Source organism: Ovis aries, chromosome 2 (genome assembly GCF_016772045.2).
Source record: "Ovis aries strain OAR_USU_Benz2616 breed Rambouillet chromosome 2, ARS-UI_Ramb_v3.0, whole genome shotgun sequence".
NCBI lineage: Eukaryota > Metazoa > Chordata > Mammalia > Artiodactyla > Bovidae > Ovis > Ovis aries.
The window spans coordinates 34816635-34836921 of NC_056055.1; the positions used below are offsets into that span (position 1 = coordinate 34816635).

General features: G+C 40.0%; 1 protein-coding gene across 9 annotated transcripts in view; it reads right to left on the minus strand.

Annotated features, from left to right (window-relative positions):
• NTRK2 (neurotrophic receptor tyrosine kinase 2) overlaps positions 1–20287 on the minus strand; it is a 400491-nt gene that overhangs the window by 152481 nt on the left and 227723 nt on the right. For 2 of the 9 annotated variants that reach the window (XM_042243075.2, XM_042243074.2), the window contains one exon: positions 9355–17290. The exons of the other annotated variants lie outside the window; for them this stretch is intronic. In XM_042243075.2, the coding sequence (XP_042099009.1) occupies positions 17262–17290 (29 nt within the window). In that variant the 3' untranslated portion in view covers positions 9355–17261. Of the gene's footprint in view, positions 1–9354; positions 17291–20287 lie in introns of those variants that run through there. 9 annotated transcript variants of the gene reach the window in all.

Sequence of the window (20287 nt, forward strand, 5' to 3'; positions counted from 1 at the left end):
TAGAAATTCAAAATACAAAAATTTGGGGGGTTGAGATGGGAATACCAGACCACCTGACCTGCCTCTTGAGAAACCTGTATGCAGGTCAGGAAGCAACAGTTAGAACTGGACATGGAACAACAGACTGGTTCCAAAAAGGAAAAGGAGTACATCAAGGCTGTATATTGTCACCCTGCTTATTTAACTTCTATGCAGAGTACATCATGAGAAATGCTGGGCTGGAAGAAGCACAAGCTGGAATCAAGATTGCTGGGAGAAATGTCAATAACCTCAGATATGCAGATGACACCACCCTTATGGCAGAAAGTGAAGAAGAACTAAAGAGCCTCCTGATGAAAGTGAAAGAGGAGAGTGAAAAAGTTGGCTTAAAGCTCAACATTCAGAAAACGAAGATCATGGCATCTGGTCCCATCACTTCATGGGAAATAGATGGGGATACAGTGGAAACAGTGTCAGATTTTATTTTTGGGGGCTCCAAAATCACTGCAGATGGTGATTGCAGCCATGAAATTAAAAGACTCTTACTCCTTGGAAGGAAAGTTACGACCAACATAGATAGCATATTGAAAAGCAGAGACATTACTTTGCCAACAATGGTCCGTCTAGTCAAGGGTATGGTTTTCCCAGTGGTCATGTATGGATGTGAGTATTGGACTATGAAGAAAGCTGAGCACCGAAGAATTGATGCTTTTGAACTGTGGTGTTGGAAAAGACCCTTGAGAGTCCCTTGGACTGCAAGGAGATCCAACCAGTCCATTCTAAAGGAGATCAGTCCTGGGTGTTCTTTGGAAGGAATGATACTAAAGCTTAAACTCCAATACTTTGGCCACCTCATGCAAGGACTTGACTCGTTGGAGAAGACTCTGATGCTTGGAGGGATTGGCAGCAGGAGGAGAAGGGGATGACAGAGGATAAGATGGCTGGATGGCATCACCGACTTGATGAACATGAGTTTGAGTGAACTCCGGGAGTTGGTGATGGACAGGGAGGCCTGGTGTGCTGCGATTCATGGGGTCGCAAAGAGTCAGACATGACTGAGCAACTGAACTGAACTGTTAAAAGCATTGAGGATATTTTAGAATGACATGAAGGGAGAAATTTTTTTAAAGATGTATTTTTAAAAAGTCATTACTCTCAGTGATTACAAATGAAGAAAGTTCATCCATGAGCCAATTAACTAACAGATAAAGGCTGACCTTTGCAAGGATTTCAACCAAAGCAGATTTTGTAACCCATGATTTGTCCTGATAATCGACTCAATCTTCTACTATTATGCTTGGACATCTGGGGTCAGGTCAATTTCAGAGTGCATGACACTCTATGGATCATGCCCCACCCCTTAGGAATTTCTCTAGGGTCAGTGCCCAGGTGCTTGGTGATGAGTGGTGGAGACAGAAGTCTTCAGGTACTCTGAGGTGGGAGAAGCTGGGTTTTCATCTTTTCTCTGCCACTTTCTCCTGAGACCTCAAGTCTTACTTAAACTCTCCAAGTCTCATTCTTCTTATCCATAAGAAATGGCCTGAATGTGAACTTTATCTGAGATAACGTATATGGAAACAGTTCATGGTAAGTCTCAAAAAATGTCCTTTCCTCCCCCCTTTCCAGAACTGGTTAAGTCCCTCTCTAACATCCAAACCCAAGAATAACATTTTATTCTTCTTTCTTTGCACTGGCTGACTTTAGTTTGCCTTGTTAACTACTTGGAAATTAATGAGGCAGAATTTATTTTGTTTTCTGTTCTACTCTGTGGTTTGTCAAGAAGCCATGTACCTTAAAAAATGGGTTTTGTCACTTCTTGTAAAATTAATTTGAATCTTAAGCAAACAGGACACAAAACAAGATCATGTGTCCTTCTTTTTTCCCATTATATCAAGAAAATAATTTGCAATCTCCAGTAACACTAATAAATAATCTTCCCTTAAGGAAAAAAAAAAAGTATAAACTCAGTCCTTTTGTCTAATCCCAGTGTAAGAGATTTTTCTACTGGGGGTCCAAGCCAGAAAGCTGAAATCTAGATAACAAAGCAAAGCTAAGAATGGACACCGCCATCTTGCTGGAGATGGTTACCTAACGTCCTAAGAGGCGTTGACTATCAATAGCCAGAAAGAGAAACAGCATCTGGGGCCACATGCAGGACTCCAGCTTTTACATCACTGATATATTTGGTCTGGCCATGAAAAGAACGCTCCAGAATAGCCTACAGTCAAGAGGCAGGGAGGCTGCCATTTTTGTTTTTGGGTATCAAATGATTTTCTTCCTGAACCTCAAATAATTTGACTCCAAGGCTTTACCAGCTGTCATTAAAGATGCTAGAGTATCATTTTTTAATTCCTTTGGCAGCAGGAAAACAGCTCCTCAAGGGGTGGGGGGGGGGCACTTAATTTCATGCTAGTCACTTGATGATGAATAGGTCTCTAGGTCTTTGGCAGCTGTTGGCCAGATTCTCACCACCAGGGGAGGATGCAGGATGATGGGAGATAAGCTCAAGTCAATCCTTAAAAATTCCTTTGCCTTGAAAGCTCACTTAGGGAAAGCACCCGGCTTAAGGGGATGAGAAGAAAAAAAGCAACACACACATTTGGTTACAAAATACCAGTTTTGGCCTTTGCAAGAACCTCTTCCATTTCCTGAAATATGATCCATTTTCCTAAAATAAAATGTGTGAAGAAATGACACAAGTCATTGATTTTCCCCCCTTGGATGAACCACATACCTTCCGCCCAAGCAAAATTTATTCTCAGGAAGAGCGTCCAAACCCACGCGGAATCTTAATCTTTTGTTCAAACCCCACATACGTTTTACCCTCAGTAAGTTTAGGCAAAAACTGATAGCTAATGCTTTTCATTAAGCCAGTCAAGAAAAATTGCTTACCAGGTTTTACTCCTTCATCAGCCTAACTAATTACACCCATTCACGGTTCCTTTCAGACAGAGATTTCAAATTCCAACTCTCAAAGACTCACACCACCCAAGAGACATCTGCTTCCTGGCTCACTCTGTCTCCTTTTTATATTACCCAGCGAAAAATACCCAGTGGCCCAGAAAATGCCAATTAAGCAAAACCGGGAAGCGAGAACTTCCAGGTTTCAAGCTGGTGAAGGGTCAGGCCAAGGAGAAGGTGTTGAGATAAAGGTCATGGGAAATGGCGAGATGAAAGACAGATTGGAATCTTCTCAGTCAACACACTCAGGGCAAAGCACTGGGCCTCCAGATTCCAGTGACCAGCCTCAGACACCTCTGCGCGGTGAAGACGGGCATAATGGGCACATGTTACTGAGGCAAAGTTGGCCTGAAACACGCTGAGGCACAAAGTTGGAGTGAGGCCTCCAAGGATGACAAAAGCATGAGGTTTGAGTGATAATAACTAAGGCTGAACTTGAACGCCACGCCTAGAGAGTTTTCAGGTAGCAATTCCATTTCTCCAAACCATTAAATCTGGGATATTTTGGAGATTCAGGGGCCCAACAGCTCCACAAGCTTGGGAAGCAACTTCCCATTCACAGTCCAAACTAAGATACCATGGATCCCCTAAGTCCAAACTAGGGGAGGGAAGGAATAGAAGTTTGGGATTAGCAGAAGCAAACTATTATATATAGGATAAATAAATAACAAGGTCCTACTGTTGTTCCCTGCAGCACAGGGAACTATATTCAATATCCTGTGACAAACCATAATAGAAAAGAATATGAAAAAGGATATATATACATATGTGTAACTGAGTCACTTTGCTGTACAGAAGAAATTAACACAACATTGTAAATCAACTACACTTCAATAAAACGTTTTTAGAAAATAAAAAAATATATAAAAGCTTAAAAAAAAAGAAAATATGGGGATACAACTTCAACCTTATAAAGTCTAACCTTAACTTTCTCTCTAAGGAAAGTTCTCTGTTTGGGAACTGCATTAAATGAGTCCACACCAAATTCTTTACAGCAGTCACAAAGATCTACAAAATCATACAGTATTGAGCGAAAGAATGAAAATCTATTTCCCATGTGCAGTGTATTCTGAGTTCTTTGAAGATGTGATCTTTCTGGCTAAATAATCTATTGGTAGAAACAATGTAAAGAAGCAGAGCATCTTCAGAATCACTGTTGGAAAACTATTTTGAACACTGGGTTTACAAAACCTCATAGGAAAATACGTCCTCCTGATGCCTCTTTCTTCTAAAGCTGCCCAAGCTGACTCTTGTTTATGCTTTCAGCTTGGGGCTTTCATAAGCGCATGGCATAGTGCTTCTCTAGATTATTAAAAGCAAATAAATAAATAACTTCTACTACAAGTTCATTTCAGATACTCAATTTATTACAGCACAAAGAACACCAATGTGGTTCACATTTATATTGCATCTTTAATAATAAACATCTAGGGGTACTGACATTGTACATGTGTGATAGCCATACTTCACAAAGCTGTGTAATAGCTGGAGATCCTGTTTTGAGGGCCCAATCTCACTATTTAGAGCTCGGTACCTTTTCAATGATTTGTCACTTGAATCTCATTTTTAAGGGATTATCAGAATACAGGCTTCTGGCCTTTCAGTTTCAATTAGTGAGGTCATATTTTAAAGGCTTAGTAATTTTTGATCAACGAGTCACAGATTTCTGAATCAAGTAGCTTGAATGGGTGACAGTAATCTCTACTTCAGAGAGTTATAAAGTACTGGCTAGTCCAGGGCCACATCTCAGGCTAGCCAATGACCTATTTATTTCCACTCTCTTTGGCTAAACTAGGAAGCAAGACAAGAGGCTTTTCCCACTAGTTTCCTTACCTCTCAACCACATCCAGGGTATATTTTATGCACTGCATATTTAGCTTTGTGGCATTAGTTTTTATGTTTAACATTTTGAGAAGGCACTTCGTTCTGAGAAATACAAATAATAGTGTCATTGCAAAATACCCTATTTGCACTGAAATATAATAAATAAAGAAAATGTATAAAATCACCCTTCCTGGCACTATCCACCATGTAATCAGTGTTAAGTGTCTGTGATCAATTGTGCCTAACAAATTGCTCAAGCACCATAAGCATTATGAAAAGACCACAGCTTTATTAAACACTGGAAATTGTATTTTTCCCAGTGGTTTTACTGTAAGATAATTAACTCCCTGTGAGTGGTGGCAGAGATGCAAATTCAATTTTGCACAAGACTCACAAATACTATGATATATTATGCTGATGGAGACACGGTCTCTGTCTAGACAAAATGAAAAAATTGCCTCGGATTCAGTAAATGTGTATAATTAAGAAAATATGAACAGCTAATCATCAATATTACATGCATGTTTGTATCTCCAGTCTTGTTTTTTTAATTTTAAATTATAGTTGAAAGTTGAACCTTTTCTTCTGGGTTTCAGATTTCACTTTTCAAAGAGACTATTGATATTGATGAAGCCAGAAGGCACCCTAATCAGGCCCCAAAATTGTACTAACTTTCCCTTAAAATTTTCTTTCAACCAAGTGGCATGCCTGGGTTTTAATTTATAAGAGCAGGCTTTCTTACACAAATAAGCAGACATTGTCTGGGGGGACAAAACTGAAGCAGCTCTGATAGTTTTATTAATTTATTTGATTTACTTCTGGTTTCCCTTACCCAATCTTATTTATGTCAAAGTAAGTTGAAGCAGAATTCATTATGTAGTGAAATCCAATTTGAACACTTTTTATTGGGACATGGTGATTCAATCATTTCTCTCCTTAAATCCCATTATCTCTTCTCACATTATTTTGTACAGATCAAATCACATAAGATGAAATTCTAAAAGAAACTTAAGAAGTTGTGGACAGGAATGAAATAATATCTGAATAATTCCTTATACTATGAATACTATTATACCACGGTTAACTTATCATTTTTCATTCTACTAGCATATTTTCACTGAAGAAAATTAACTGAGTTAGCAAACTTTCCTAAGTAAACTTTTGAAGCAATGTTAGTTTCTAATTGTTTTGATATAGGATTAACAGAAGTACTGAATCTAATCTGACCCTGTTTGGGCATTTTGATATATGGTTTATTATGTATATTAAAAAATTTGCCAAATTACTACCAAATCTTTTCCTCGTCCAATAGCAGAGTTTAGGAACTCTCAAACTTTGATAACTTTATAAAATGTTTGTGGAAAACTATTTATTTCCCTGTGTCATTGTGTCAGGTATATTGTTAGTATGTAGGGACTCCTCAAGTCATAAATGCATCTAGTCACCGAAGTCCATCTCCTTGTTAATTATTTAGAGTCATTTTCGCATGGAAACACTGAAGTTATACATAGAATGACAAGACTATCCCACCATACTATACCTTCCAAATCACAGTTCCTTTGCCTTAATCCATCATGAGTGAAATTATTTCCATCTTTAGAGACCTGTAAAAGCTCTGTGCAGACCAGAGAGGGTAGCCAAATCCAGCAATTCAAATGAAAATGTTGCCTGACTTCTACTCCTAACAGAATCAGAGGGGAATTTAACCTGTTAGCCATGTCAGATGCCTGGTGAAGTACAGATGTATTTTTCCCCCAAAACTACAAGTACAACAATTATACATATGCATTCATGTGCTCCTTCAGTTATTCACCACATGTTCATTATGCAAAGTCCTGAACACTGTTTTAGGAGCTGGAGATGCCAAAGCACGTGTGTGTCCACTGAACAGCCTGTGGTTGAAAACTTACAAAATTGTCATTAAGTCTTTCCATCTGCAATTTTCAATATCACTCAGTGACTGCTGCCACTCATTCCTGGGTGAGACATGACTTCCTGAATGTACACATTAATCATCCAATATATGATTATACATGCTGAGCCTAATCTGAACTTGCATCCTCAACACCTCCCTATACCACCCATCCTAGAGTTTTCTTTGTTAAAGATTCCAGATAGTATTACTAGTCAGAGATTTGTTTAATTTCCTTTCATTGGGAAACTTTTCCATATTGGCAAATGGGAGATACACGTAAAATACACACAATGCTTATTCCAGGGTAAGCAAAAGACTCATCAAATTCTCTTTGGAAATATTTCAACTCTGCTTCTCTGAAGTCTCATCCTCTTTAGTCTCTCCAAGCCGCTCTTGGGCTGCACTTCCATAAATGCTAAAGGACTGCCCAAGTTTTGAGGGTTTGTGCTGACATATGCACGGAGGTTCAGGGGGCTTAGAAATCTTCAACAAACAATAGTTTGATTGTATCATTATTTGTTATGATGGCCTCTGAATGGCAATTGAATAATTCATACCCCAAACTATGATCTTTTCTAAGTTGTTTTTTAAAATTTATTCATTTTTAATTGCAGTATAATTGCTTTACAATGCTATGTTATTTTCTTCTAAGTTTTTTTTTTTAAGATAATTAGGAAAGTAAACAGTGGGTCCGAAAGAGTTTATTCATTTTGGCTCACCTCACCATTCTCATTCACCTGCAGTTGTCATCATGCACAGTGAAGAGTTGCTATGTGATGTTTTGGGGGAGCATGTATTAGTCTACCTAATAGGAGACAAATATGAGGTCATACACACAAATCTGTGGGAGCAGATACACCCATGGTAAAGTAGATGCCTTAAAATAACAGCTCCTCGATGTCCCCTGACCTTATTGAATGTCCTGATAAATGCTCTTCTCATGGAAAAAGATGTCACTCATCAAAGTGATTCATGGTTTTTAAAAAGACCCCTTACAGGCTAAATATCTACAAGAATCTTGACCATTTTCGAACAGGCAATTTGGAAACATGGATCTTTGCATGGAAAATGAAAAAAAAAAAAAAGTCATAGAGGGTGAACCAGAAATGTGACTCGTCTGCCCTACGAAATGTTCACACATGGCTGGCACTGAAATTGGCTGTCTGTAGAATGGTCATCAGGAAGGCAATGTTAGCCTGTGTCCTCTTGGTCTTTCTGGAGCAGGGTAACCTGGGAAGGTGCTGTGGGTGCTTTGACACTTGGAACATTGCTTTATAAAGCTCAGTAAATGTGTGCACTTCAATTGGCTCCTCGAATTCTCGGCACTCTGAACTCTGTCTTTGGAGAAACAGATATCAAGCTCACCTAGGAAAAGTGATGTGCTTATCTTGGAGGAATGAAGGTATTCAAGAAAGAGTCAAAGATCTATATCTTTTCCTAGGATTTTCTGAAATAAGACCACAAAAAGGCAAACTTTTTAGAGTGGGCTGGGCAACGGGAAGGCTTCCCAGGTGGTGCTAGTGATAAAGAAACCTCTGCCAATGCAGGAGATGTAAAAGAAGTGGGTTCAATCCCTGGGTCAGGAAGATTCCCTGGAGAAGGACACGGCAACCCACTCCAGTATTCTTGCCTGGAAAATTCTGTGGACAGAGGAGCCTGGTGGACTACAGTCCATGGGGTTGCAGAGTCAAACATGACTGAAGCAACTTAGCATGCATGCATGCATGGACGGGGTGGGGGAAGTAGGATTTGACATGATTTTAACTAGAAAAAATAAACGTGAGGGTTTATTATTATTTATTTACTTATTATTCATCAGTATTTACTATTTCTGGTAATGACTCCATCAAGGAGACCTACCTGCTGCCCCGGTGAGTTCTGCTAACCTTACATTAGAGACCGGGCCTGGGGTCAGTCTACCACTGGCTCCTTTCTCCTCTAACAATAAGCTCACTACCTGCCACCTGGCACTTCCCTGCCTGTGTGCTTGAAGGTTAACACACTCAGCTTACCTTGATCAGCTCACATGAAAGGTGAAACACCGACAGTACAATTCCTCTTGCAGAGTTTGAAAATTGCTCTCCATTATTTTTGGAAAAGGTCAGCAGGAACCCTCAGCTGGAAAGAGCCCCAGCCTTAAAGGAGGCCGACTGGGGACTGAACAGAAACTCTCCCACATTAGGACTATAATTTGGGTTCATTATTTCCCCTCCTAGCCTCTCTGAGCCTCAGTTTTCTCATCTATTAAACAGAGTAATAATATCTATCCTGTGGCGCTGACAGGGATTCATTTGTTTTTTATGTGAAAATGCAACTTGTAAGGCCTGGCACATAAAAGGCATTCGATATTGGTTGTTTTAGATAATCAAAAATGCACACATTACAAAAGGGGCTCATGGCATTAAGGAAAAGGCTGAGTGAAAATGGAGTATTTAAAATCTCAAAAGGTATATCTCAAATTTATCAAATCTCATACTAAAGTTCCAAATGTGGGAAAATGAAACAATATCTATTATCTAAATTTCACTTTTATTTTAAAATTTTATCCAATTTTTTTCTAGATTAATTCTCAATTTTGCTAAGAAGATCTCCTGACCCTCCTCTCGTCTCTGCCTTTTTAAAAGAATCTTTCTCATTCTGTCTTTTCTTTCTTTCTCCTTCCCTTTCTTTGTTTCTTTTCTCTCTCTGTTTTTGGCAGTCTTGTTCATTTCTTCACTCTGGAGAGTCACATATGAAAAAAAGTCCATCAGAAGATGAGAGTGCCTGTCTGTGCAGATATTTCAGCAGACGGCACTGGATGGTTAGCGCTGGGGATGCTGAAGCTGGCTGATTCAGAGGAATGCATCTCCAGGGGCAGATGAGATGTGGGAAGGGAGAACAATTAGGTCAGGAATGCAGGAAAGAAGAGAAGCCTGAAAGCTAATCAGCCCAGCAGCTAATGTACACAAAATGGCATTTTGCAAAGACCAGAGGTTTACACAAGATCCTGGCCAGAAGGAGTCTGAGTCTAGGGCTGAGTTAAAATGAGCAGAGTGAGATTCTTGCCCTGTGCAAAAAATTTAAGGGAATATCCCAGATTCAGTCATTAACATGAATAATGTTTTTTATTCTCCATTATTTATTATCACTTTTTCATTGAGTTGATGAACAGTATCATATAAGTTTAGGTGTACAATATAATGATTCACAATTTTTAAAGATTATATTCCATTCATAGTTAGTATAAAATATACTAAAATATTAAAGCATTACAATTAATGTTTTAATGCCATGTTTTTAAAAACTAAACATTAAAAAAACAGTTGTGAAGGACAAAATATGAAAATTTAAAAGCCAGGATTTGACCTTGGATTTGTAGCACTCACCCTAATCCTTGCTTTCGTAAGTCTATTACAAATTTTGAAATTTTCTTCATAGGTTTTTCATTAATTTTTGTCTTTTAAAATATTGCATTCAAATGTGATTTATCTTGATGGCTGATATTCTTTGGTGTTCCTTTACATTCTGCACTTTAATTGAGGGCCTCACCTATATTACCTTAATGCTGGCTCTGCCGGGTGCAGTGGGGGCTGTTTGAAAGCCCAGAGGAGCTGCTTGGGAGCTAAATGGGAGTTAATGGAGACAACTTCTAGGATGCTGTTGGTAGTGCTTTTAGGAATCCCAATACTGAACTAAATTCTCAAGTTTATGTAAGAATAATTATTAGTTGGTGATAAAAAGTAGGCAACGGACACCACAAATCTGACACTCTTGTCTTTATTGGCATAAGAGTTTGGCTCTGAATGATTAACTACATCACAAATTCCAATACAACAGATTTCATTTCCATCAACGAGCCTCTATAGTAAAGATTTCCAAGCTCCATTATCATTCATACATATGCGGGACAAGTCCTGGAGATTCTAAACATAGTAAAAGAATGCAGATCATGTTTCAGGCCTACTCTCTTCAAACATAAGAGAGGGAAATAAAGTTAAGCAACAAGGCGATGGCACCCCACTCTAGTACTCTTGCCTGGAAAATCCCATGGATGGAGGAGCCTGGTGGCCTGCGGTCCATTGGGTCGCAAAGAGTCAGACACAACTGAGCAACTTCACTGTCATTTTTCACTTTCATGCATTGGAGAAGGAAATGGCAACCCACTCCAGCGTTCTTGCCTGGAGAGTCCTAGGGACGGGGGAGCCTGGTGGGCTGCCGTCTATGGGGTCACATAAAGTCGGACATGACTGAAGTGACTTAGCAGCAGCAGCAGCAATGAGCAGAGTCCCCTCCCTATCCCACCTCCGCAGATCCTGGTGCAGCATCAGAGGGCAGAGCTGCTGAGATCAGCACTGCAAGGCAGCAGGCAGGAGCCCAGCAAGCAGTAAGAGGCTCATTGCTTGTTGTGGGGAAGCAGGAAGACCTTCAAGACAAGACCACACTAACACTCAGACTGGGTGCCCCTTAGCTGAAGTGTCTCCTTGGGGAACGTCATCAATGTGAATTCACACAAGCCCCCCCTTTCCAAAGGTGGGCATAAGGTATGAGGATGACACTGATTCATCCCCAGTCCTACAACCCCTCCCTAGCTTGGCCCACACACAGAAGCTTGGTCTTTGATAACACAGAGCTCTTCTAAGAGACAAAAGAGGGCCTCCTGGGATGTCAGCACCAAGGACCATACTCACATATCAGTGATCAGACCCCAATCTGGCTAAGATTCGCTTTAATATGAAACTTGGAATTCAATGTGCAGGAAACAGCAGAGTATACACAAAAGGAGAGAAGACACGTGGTTCAGGAAGTGAGTGATATGGTTATTCCCTCTGCTACTTGCCCATCAACTTCCTCAAAGTCCAGGAGTTCAGGAATCTACGGCAGAGCTCCTGGTCATCAAAATCTTCCTAGTTTTCCTCTTCGGAGGCCAGTGCTAATAAAGGTCTAGGTAGGGCTCAAGGCAAACTAAAATCTTATATGTACACAAGGAAATTTTAGTCAAAATAAAGGTTCTTAAGAGAGAGGAAAATATCCTAAAAATGACAACACTTGGGAAAGAAGAAAATGGCCCTCTCTAAATAAGGGTTAATGAGTGATACAGAAGCACAACTGCTTCTCTGGCTATCAGGTGTTGGCATTAACTGAACTAGGAATAAGGATGAAATGTCATCATGAGCATCATGGTTCCTGAACCTTCATACACAGAGAAAAGGAGGGAGGGTGATAGAATGATATGAACAAAGGAATTTATATTTATGGGCCAGAGGAAGGAAAGCCAGGATAGAGACAATTTGAGGCCAGTCAGTCCAGCTGGCCGGGTACTCTATTAATAGAAAGTAGGAATTCGTCCCTGGGTAACAGTTTCTCTCTGTTCATTAGCAACAGACTAAAGGCCAACCCACTTGTAAAAGTAAACTCTTTTCAGGAACAAGGGTGGAGATGAGTATTAGGCATGAGAGCATAAATGAATCTGAAAATCCATCCTTCTTTCAGGAAAACATGTCGGGTGGCCACTCAGTGGTGCAGAGATAGCATGTAATCTCCTGTAATGAAGGCATTCCATAACATGGAGACCAGCTCTTTTAATATAATTAGATAGTGTGGCATTGTATCCTGTCCCCCCCGTATCAACCACTTATTGGAACATTAGGAATATAGCACTTAGTCTAAATGCCATCATTATCTAATAATCACTTGGGTTCCACTTTAATGCACCCAGAAGGTCAACGGCGTGGTTAAATAAATTTGCTAAATAATAGCAACAGGGTAAAAAGAATGTTGATGTCTACCCATATTCATAGCATGTACAGGAACTGATGAAAATAATAGAGAAACCAGACATTAGATTATTGTTTTCTTTCTAGAATTCCTCTTTGGCTCCCCACCCCCTTTGGTTCAACACTGAACAAATCTAACTTCTTACATATCATAGGAATCTATGTATTCTGGAAGTACTTTTAGAACCTATCTACTTTAATAGGACTCTGCAAAATACCAACTTTGAACCACTCCAGTATGTCATACTGTTGATAGAGGTCCACTGTACAGAACCCCAGCTTAGGCCTTGATGCTTGAGACATTAGAAGAGAAAGCCTTTCATGAGAAGACTCATGAGGAAATCTCATGAAGAGATGACTGGGCCACTGACTGCATCAAGTTTAGGTAAGGCAGGATGTCTAAAGAGAGACTCCAGTTTATCAGAGGTCCTTGCACAGCCCAGGAATCCCGGGCAGAAGAAAAGGCATCTCTACATAGTGGAAAGCAAATCAGATGTAACCAGCCTGACCCTTTCAGATCCAGGACTCCTGGCTCTCTGAAAGGAGCTAGCCTGCCAGGGTGAAGAACTAGGAGGCAGAAAGTGATAATCTGCTCCAGCTGAGCAGTCAGCTACCTCTGGAGTCATGCAGAGAGCTGATCCTAAACTGAGGCACTCAGGCTTCCTTGGCAAAAGAGGGAGCCTTCTGCTTCCCAAGTCCTCTCAGCCTCCAACACAAGGTTTGTCTCCTCTGTAACACTCACCTTGTAAAAGCTGAGCTCCTCTGGATTAAGGGTCACTCGAAACCTGACCTGCTAAGGTCAGCCTAGCCCACCTCTGTCTTAACTCCTATATTGTTGTTGTTTAGTCACTAAATCATGTCCAACTCTTTGTGACCCTGTGGACTGCAGCATGCCAGGCTCCTCTCTCCTCTACTATCTCCTGGATTTTGCTCAAATCCATGTCTACTGAGTCAGTGATACTATCTAACCATCTCATCCTCTGCTGTCCCCCTCACCTCCTGCCCTCAGTCTTTCCCAGCAGCAGGGTCTTTTCCAGTGAGTGAGCTCTTCATATCAGGTGATACTCCTGTGTATAACCAAGCAAATAGAAGATCTGACACCAATAATAATACACCCAGTGAGCTTCCTACAGACTTTCCAACACAATTCACCCAAGACAACCCATTACTGGAGAGATATGAACAAAGCTCAGTACAAACAAAGGCCAGGGTTCAAGTGGTTAGACTTTATATCATAGGAGGTTAAAATGACAGCCACAAGATGACAAAGTTTGATATTCGAATGATATTATCAGTAGTTATCTCTGTTAGAATTGTAGGTAAGTTTTTATTCCATCTTTGTTGCTTATGTTTTCCAAATTTCCTTCTATAACCTATAGTATTTATTTTTAAAGAATTGCATTTTAGGGACTCTGAAGGCGTTTTGGTGAATGAAGACTTAATTCTGTCTTACTAGCACTCATCAGAGCTAAGCCAACTAGGGAGATCAATCCAATATGATTTGCCCAAGACTGTCTTGTTTTAAAAGAACCTCTGCAACCCTGGTTGGGGGGTGGGGGGGTGGGGTACAGTTACTGTTATACTGACATGTACTTCTTCTTTGGACCACAAATACTACCTCCTAACTTTCACCTCCCTGAGGGAGCTCAGGCATTCAGAAATACACCGCATCCTCTCAGCCAAAGGAAGCGGGCTCAGACAGCGAGCACCATGAGCACTTTGGGCTGCTGTCTCCATCTCAGGAGGCTGCTTTACTCCTAGAGGCTAAGCCCGAAGAGGGAGATTGTCTTTTGTGGTTGGCTATCAGGTTGAAATGAGAAGTAGACCTCTCTCCAATTCTTTCCTGTCCATGGTGTGGAGCAAATTCATCTTACATACTTCAAGAGAAATATCCACTATCAAGGGGCTTCCCAGGTGGCGCTAGTGGTAAAAAATCTGCCTGCCAACGCAGGAGATGTAAGAGACATGGGTTCTACCCCTGTGTTGGGAAGATCCCCTGGAAGAGGGCCTGGCAACCCACTGCAGTATTCTTGCCTGGAGAATCTCACGGACAGAGGAGCCTGGCAGGCTACAGTCCATAGGGTCTCAAAAAGTCTAACATGACTGAAGTGACTCACCATGCACACACTTCCCAATGGCCACGATAAAGAGCAGACAAAGAAACTACAGCACAGTGAAGGAAGGGCAGTATGGCTATACCTCATAAGGAGGGCTGGCATGACGACAAATCTGAGAAGGAGCCCAACCATGGTGGCTTACCCTCTCTAGCTGGCAGAATTAGTTAAGACAGAGAAAATCTGCACTTCACAAAGAGAAAGCCTGCACTCTGTGACATTAGCTGCCATGAAGGATTGAGCTATGAGCAAGCATCACATCCAAGAAAAACTCCCCTTCTGTCATCTCTACTTAACCACAGGGAGCACTCAGTGTTCAAAGCATCTGGGTAACAGGAGCTCCCTAGCAACATAAGAGGCTCCTCTGCGTATGTTTGCTGAGCTGGTTGTAGTCCCCAGTCTGCTGGCACATGTGAGAGTGACCAACCAGAAACCAAAATGGTGGTGCGTTTGATTAGATTCATCCTGCTGGTATCCCTCTCCAGCTGGGCTGGGCTTTGGAAAATATCCAGAACAAACACTGTAGAATCCTGCATCTGCTGGGATGCTTCTAGCACATCAGTGATGATTTGGTGAAACTGAACTGAACTGTCTGGTGTGTGAGAGGGTACATAATTTCCTCTTGATTGGCCAATGATGTGGAAGTAAAATCAGAATATCACTCTGAGTGTTTCTGTGACCTAAATCCATAATAGTTTTTTTTTTTTTTCCTTTTTCAGCCATTAAATGTAAGATGGAGTGTTTTCTCTAAGAGGTCTTGGTATCCTATAATTGGCTGATATTTCTTTTTTGATAATAAGTCATATCACCCAGGGGTCAAACGCTAATAGAATGAAGTCTCTTATTTTACATAGTCATAAATGTGCTTGAATTTTCTTCTCAGAGGAGTTTTTAACATGTCTTACATTGTACATATAATTATGCAGCATGTATTTATTTCCTTTCTACAAGGAAACTCAAGTTGCTTTTTTTAAACATTATTTGATAGCTTCTTACCATCTCCTCTGGAGTTGAAAGGAGAATATAGTATCAAGCTGTGATAGCTAGCAGTGGGAAACTATGGCACCAAGAGACAGAGTTGGATTGGGACTTCACAGAGTCTATGAGCAGTGTACCATGAAGACCCCCATGAGATGGGTTGTCAGCCCACTGCGCCATAAATGAAGCAATTTCTAAGGATCCTAAAATAACTGCATTCTCTCGTCCCTAACACTCACGCTGGGCAAAATAGACCTAGGTTATTTTTAAAGTGCAGGCCATAGCCTTCAGAGGGATATAAACAGTTCCCAAAGCAGCTATCTTTTGGCCATTTAAATACTTAGAAGCAAATGTACTTAGAAGCAAAATTAGCAGGCAAAGGACATAAGAAAGTGCTAAAGCAATTGTTTCTGCCTGTTTTTAAACCCTATCAAATGGACCCTCAAATTGGACCACGGGCACAGATTGCACTGAAGTTTGAAGATAACCTCCAATAACTCTCAACCCTTGATCTGATGAGCTCCTGGGGTCTTGGATATACTTCAGAACTTTTGCTCAGGTGTACTCAAAGTAATGTTACAAATATGTTCAAAACCTCTGCAGTTCTGTGAAAAATACCACTTCTATTACCTCCCCTGGCTGGTAACACAATGACAGTGTAGGTATGGCAGCTAAGAGGATCAACAGGGGTGCCCTGCATGATCTTTTCAACTACTGTGAAAACATTCCATTCCTTTATTATGTTTTATTTCCTTCATCTTTGCTGGTCTATGAATCTGTGCTTATCTACATAGTTACCTAATAAGCATGTAACCAATGGGAACACACACACACAAACGTATACACACACACAGACTATAATAGTTAGAGGAGCATGGTGTACTCTGCAGGAAATCAATCAATGTCCATTTCATTGGAAATGAAATCAAAATGGGGAAAAGTCAGAATTCCTTATCTGCATCTTCCATAGAGAGTTAGTTACTAGCCCTAGATACACAGAGAGGGCATGCGCTGTAAGAACAAACACATACAGTACATATTTAGAGACAGTTCTCATTTAATGTAGACCCTCCACCTAGGATTCTAGCTAATTTATAAGGCTGCTCTAGGAAAGACACAATTCTAGAGATGACAAGTCTATGCCATTTGCCTTTCCTGAAGGGGAAGCTATAACGCATTCCCACCCTTCAAAAGAACCCAAGACTGATGATTCAGGGGTATTGTTGGTTAGGGTGGGTTTTCTTTCTTTCTTTTTTTTCCAGTTCAGAAGTTGTGTTTCCATTGTACCCTGTCAAAAATGTTCTTAGAAGACAAGGAGAAGGACAGTAGCAGAGCTGCCCTTGAGCCAAGTTGGTCAGTCCTACTAGGAAACAACCCCGTGTGGTCAGATGACATGGTTTTCAGACACGTCTACACAGACTAGTTGAATTAAAGACCAACTGCAGCCTTGATGTCGCTGAGCTCCTCAGCTCCATCTTGCCATCCTGATTGATCGAGGAGATGGGTCTATAGTTAAAGTGGCATAGCACTCTGAGGGCTTAGTCATTAGAGCACACTGCTTTCTCTTGGGAAGGCAACTTCTTGCTTGGCTAGGTTTTGGAAGCTAAGGAGTGACGTCAAGATGTTGTCTGGCCAGAATTTGCAGATAACCATAGAACTCTTCTCCTCCATCAGGCATGGATTTAGCCTCCTTTAGTTCCTGCAGTGACACAGGAGCCTCCAAATACCAAATTATTATCAGGCGGTCTTGGGGGAACCTCTGGGCCCTGCAATAAAGTAGACAGACTTGCTATTGGAAAGTGCTCGGGAGCAATTCAGCCTTGTTCAGATTGTTCTAAAATCCTGCAAACCACCTCTAGACTTTGAAAACCTCTCATAGCTCCTGAAAGTGAAAAAGTACTTTGGGGGATATAAATTAGCATCAGCCTTCACTCAAATAATCTTACACAACATTTAAAGAAATATGGCTTAATCATGATTTTTGGTTCACTTGTTGTTTTGTTTTTAGAACAAAGTTACACAAGCAGGGAGCCTGTGTCACTTTGGACAAGCTACTTCTGAGCACTGTCTGTAAAATCAACTGTTTGTATTCATTGATATTTAAAGTCATAAACAGTTGGTATATTGTGGACCAAATATGATTTGTGCTGATGTATTTTGTTGGTTCCACTCATTGTTTTAAATCTTGGAGAACTCACATTACAAAAAAAAAAAAAAAAAAAGCCTGCTCTCTCTGGAACATTTGGAATATCTGGTAATACCATGATCTTCACCACACCATGTCATCTTTCTGATCCAGCCTGTTTCTCATATTGACCCTACAAGTCACTGGGGTTTAGGATGCTTGCCCTAAGCTATCCTAACCTTGTGCCTTGTAATTATACAATGTCTTTCAACACTGGCCTCCCCAAGGAGACTCCCTGTGGGCAAGGAACAAGCCATCATTATCACCCAATTTCCAATTCTTAATATTGTAGGAGTATTGTGGGTAGTCAAAAAATATGTGATGAATTGAACTTCACTTTCCACATTAGATTCTTATAATTCAGTGAAGTATGATGGGATCTCTGTTTGTAAGATCATGCATGTATTCTAAAGCCAACATCTTTGAATAGCAGGAAGCTTTAAGAAAGAGAAGTAAATGTGCTGGTTTGTGACCCAAGCCTCTGATGGGTCCATCAGAGACTGTAAGTTTCATGTGATATTTTGCTTTAAGCACATGAAGAAAGTTCCACACTTTTTCTGAGAGCTTCTTAAATTTGTTTTTCATATGTAACCTATCCAATTTCTTGGAAGAGCCCTTCTTTAAAAGTTAGCTGAGAAAACATTTGAAGGGAATAAGTTAACTGAAAGCCAAGCTACCAAAATTTCATGGGCCTATAGTAACAAATCCCTCTCTTTCTGGATGTCAGATCTATGCATTTTGAATATTTTAATTTCTGAATAACTACAGTTAGGATCCTCAAAGAAAAGATTCTTTGTTACAGGCTTATTTCTGCTAAAATTTTATCTAAATCTACTTAAATTGGTTAATATGTAAAAAATCCATCCAACATTTAAAAATCTATGTCGGTAAGTTTAGTAAGAATAGACCCAGTGAAAAACGGTCAATGTGAAGGTCATTACACTTGTTACAAGTCTGTTAGTAATTGATATTTCAGTAATATATAGCCATATCTGGTCAACATCTAGCCCACATCAGAGACAAATAGTGTCCCATGCTATCATGAAGTAGTTCAATGGGTATAATTTCTGCTCTCTAGGAGCTTACAATCTAACCTGGTTTTAATCAAGACTACAGAAACATATACCAGAGTGGTAACACCTAGGGCTTCACAAAAGGCATCAGACACACTGAAGATAAAGGAAAAAAAAATATAGGGTAAAGAATGACATTTAAGAAAAGGTAAAAAGAGAAGAGAAGTAAATTGCTTCTTCATTCCCATTTCTTTGAAAAAGAATTTATGGAAGATGCGTTATTTTAAGTGTTCTTAAAATCATGAAAGAGCATATGGCTTGATGCTTGAAAGAAAGAAAATTTCTGCTAGTATAAGATGCTAAGTGATTGAGAACACTGAACCAGTCAGGATGGCTGAGTGAAGGACCAGAGTTTATAATGAAAAACCAATGGTCTGGAGCCCTCTGGTAGAGGACAGAAGCTGAAGGGAAGCTGCCAGTCTCCTCAACTCTCTTCTAATTCCTTCCAAATGGGAGTGGCATAGAGTGGTTGAGCCATAAAACCAAAACTCCTTTAAAATTACCAAAATGTCTAATCAAAAACCCTTATAAAAACCTTCATGGATGCTAGACTAAGGAAATAACCTTTAGAAATTTTCCTGTGGGATTTTGAAGGAAAGAAAGCACATTTAGAAAGAACCACAGACTCAGAAGCCATCTAGCCTATTTGATTCTATAGCATATGTTTGTTTGTTTCCTTGATCACTGGTTCATTTTCTCTTATTGTACTTGTTGGACTAATGATGCCCACTTGATTATTCAGCTTTAACTTTTCTCCATTGACAAAAGCAAATTTTTGAGTATAGTTTAATTTTAGTCAACCTCAATTATAATGTAGCCTCTGGTTAACTGAAGTATATCATACAGCCTGGTACTGGTAGTGGTGACAGGGGGGGTCAAAATACCCTGTTCTTAGTGATGACAATCAAAATGATGACAGATTCTCTCATTACAGTGTCTTGTATCGCTTTATTATTTCACTGTTATGCATGCAGGGCATTTCAAGAACTGTTGGGGGATGCTTATCTCAATAAAGAATGCACATTGTAAGCAAGGCCTCCACACATCTTGTTTACACCATAATTATAATATTAGAATTAATAATATCATGATTTCAAATAATACCTTTTATTCCAAGGAGCTCAGTATTCTTCAGATATGCTATTCTATTTATCTTGTCATATTACAAATTCAACTGAAATCTGTGGTGGGGTCTCACATATTATAAGATTGTAATACTGTTCTTCTTAGTGATTAAATTCAAATTAAAATCCATTATTAAACATACCTCAGGATAAATTTGAATGAATAGAAGGAAATTACAGATATTTGTTGATATTTTTAAAATACTCACTGCTAAATCCCCTTATCCATGAGAGTTCTCAGTGGAAAGTCAGTCCCCAAAATCTAACCTTGAAATAGTCCTACCTTACCTGAGACAGGTAGGAGCAGGAGAAGAGTAAGATGGGGTAAGAACATGCAAACAGAAAAAAAGATGCCTACTTGTCAGTGCCAGGAACCCAGGG